Here is a 2630-nt window from a genome sequence, read left to right on the forward strand (position 1 = left end):
GGAAGAGCTCAACCAGGAGAATCAAAACTGATTCTATGAAAACACAAATAACTAGAAAACTATACTGAAGCTTGAGGCATACCTGGTATAATTAACAAACAGTTACGTTGGTTTCTAGGGATGAATAGGGCACATAAAAGAAAATTAAGATGATCACACCAAAAAAAGCAGCTCTAAGGACTAAGTGCATGCTTTTACAGTACCTTCTTACTCTGAATAAGTCTTATGTAACATGCTTGTTGTACTTTAATGTCAATGAACTACTTAAAAAAATGCAACTTGCTATATTTGAACCTGAATTACTGAGAAGTAAAAATTAAGTTAACTCTTTCCTCTTTTCTGAGCTTGTAAAATGGCTTTTGATGCTGCAGATCACTGTCAGTTGTTCTCGGGTGTGCCACTGGCACTTATCCATGATGCATGCTTGAAGTTCTTGATCCTTATGGAAGGTGACTGGATACTCACTCTTGGATAATTTTAGAATGAATCAAGTCTTTGTTTCACCTGAATGCTGCAATTCAAATGTCTCTGATTTAAGAAAATCTGCTCAAACTGTTATATGTAATTGCTGTGTTATCTCATTTTCCTTTTGAAGAGGTTCTGATTAAGCATGCGCAGATTGGTGAGAGAGGACTTTTTAATGACATCTTCGTGTCATGTTTTTGTATTTTTTCAGTCTGTGACATTTCAGAAGAATTTAAAGTGTAATCATTTGATTAAGCTCAGCTACATAATGGCAGCAAAGCTGATGCCATACTGTTTCTTGCAGAGATCCCTGTCCTTGGGGGATCTTTTGTGGGGTCTTTTGGTGACCTGGATGATAGTTCCCAATGCAATTTGTATCAGAGCAGGCTTGGTCATTAATGTTAAATTACATTGTCCACTTGGGCCCTATGCTAGACCTTTTAATTGTGATTGCTCAGGCTCTACCTTTAAAAAGCAAAGTATCAGCTATGTTGTTTATCTTCAGGTCCCTGGAGGTAATTGTAAATTTCTACAATTACTTTACTGGAATAAATGCATTTCCTAGGACTCTACTTGGTACACAGGCAGTACTTATTCTGTCTTCTGTATCTTACTAGCCTGCTCCCTGGGAGTAGAACCGCTTCTGCAAGCGGAAGAGGAAAGCAAGCAGTTGAAGGCATTTAAAGTGGGTCATATATTTCAGTCGTTAAGAGAAGAGGAAAAAAAAAAACAACTCTTAAAGTCACTAGCATCATGAAAACGTTCTTGCATGGACCACTAGGGACAGGCCAGCTTTTATAGACTAATACAGTGATAAAGGAGAGTTTTATTTCAGTAGTGTCAAATATTAAGTCTAGTAGTGGACATTGATAAAATGCAGCTAACAGTTTAACTGTTGCTAAATGTGTGGAAGAAATAAAGGAACATGAAGACTTGTCTCAGTTTGTAAAGAGTGAGATCCTCATTGCATGATGCAGCAGAGCTCAGAAGTGTCTTAGGTTTTTTCCTTCCCACCCTAATCATTGGTTACATCTGTAACATAGCAGTTGAGCCCAATCTGAATGCAAAGATGATTGAGTGATTTCATAATCAACAAAAAGCTAAACTGAAATAACTTCTACGAAACTGGTTTTTTTAGGTATAATTGAATGAAAAAAGATCTATTCATTCAACAGAATCTTTTAACTAATTATATTGCTTCCATACAGAAAAGTGTCCTTCTGTGAGTCATACAGAAGTCATTCATATCTATACAATGAACATGTATGTATGAACAATACATACATTGTTTTCTAGCAGAAACCAGATTTAGCGAATGTTGCAGGCAACTTTATATTGTAACTGAATCTGCAAGTACACACAGACATACATATTTAGAATAATAGATTGTGTAGCCTCAAGATTCTGTTATTTTGATATTGTTGTTCTGCTGTTTTCAGCTGTTTCTAGTAAACATCAATACAGGAGTCATAATACTGAACACTTTTGAAAACCTTACTGTGTTTTAGACAGAACAACAACATACCATCACCCATCTCCAGTATGTTGCTTGGCCTGATCATGGTGTTCCTGATGACTCCATGGACTTCTTGGAGTTTGTGACCTGTATGAGACCAAAGAGAGTAGAGAATGAGCCGGTCCTTGTTCACTGCAGGTACTTGTGGTTTAAAATTCTGATTATAGATTTACTTCAGCCTTACAATAAGCTTTTGTTTTGAAAAGTTTGTATGCAAGACAGGAGATTCCTTGAATTAGATGAAAACATTAAATTATGTAATACCAGCATTCACTGTTGAAGACAGAAGCACTGGTGTTCTATCTAAAGGATGAGTTTCTTTTCTCTCCTTTTCTCCTGCAACCTTTTGATGAAATGGCTTAGTCATGTAACTGTCACAGAGCTGATAATCTGCAATGTAAGTTGTTCTCCATTTTTATCCTCTGCCACTGTTGTAACCTTATTTTGAATGGTACTGCAAAGGTTTGTTTTTTTTCTGCTATTCAAGTGCCTGTCAAAAAGCAGTCAATTAGCTCTTAGCTTTTTTAGTCAAAAATACCAAACCAGTACATTTAGATTTGTAAGCAGTTAAAATTGTTAAGAATCCATTTACTTTAAGTGAAATTTTAGTTTTATTTATATAAAAATTCTTTTCTTTTTAATAATCAGC

At 35.6% G+C, this 2630-nt stretch overlaps 1 protein-coding gene across 2 annotated transcripts in view; it reads left to right on the top strand.

Annotated features, from left to right (window-relative positions):
* Nucleotides 1-2630, top strand: part of PTPN3 (protein tyrosine phosphatase, non-receptor type 3) — a 71497-nt gene that overhangs the window by 63883 nt on the left and 4984 nt on the right. For both annotated transcript variants that reach the window (XM_009707505.1, XM_009707506.1), the window contains one exon: nt 1974-2119. In XM_009707505.1, the coding sequence (XP_009705807.1) occupies nt 1974-2119 (146 nt within the window). The remainder of the gene's footprint in view (nt 1-1973; nt 2120-2630) is intronic.

Source organism: Cariama cristata, unplaced genomic scaffold (genome assembly GCF_000690535.1).
Source record: "Cariama cristata isolate BGI_N322 unplaced genomic scaffold, ASM69053v1 scaffold10609, whole genome shotgun sequence".
In the NCBI taxonomy this organism is placed as follows: Eukaryota; Metazoa; Chordata; class Aves; order Cariamiformes; family Cariamidae; genus Cariama; species Cariama cristata.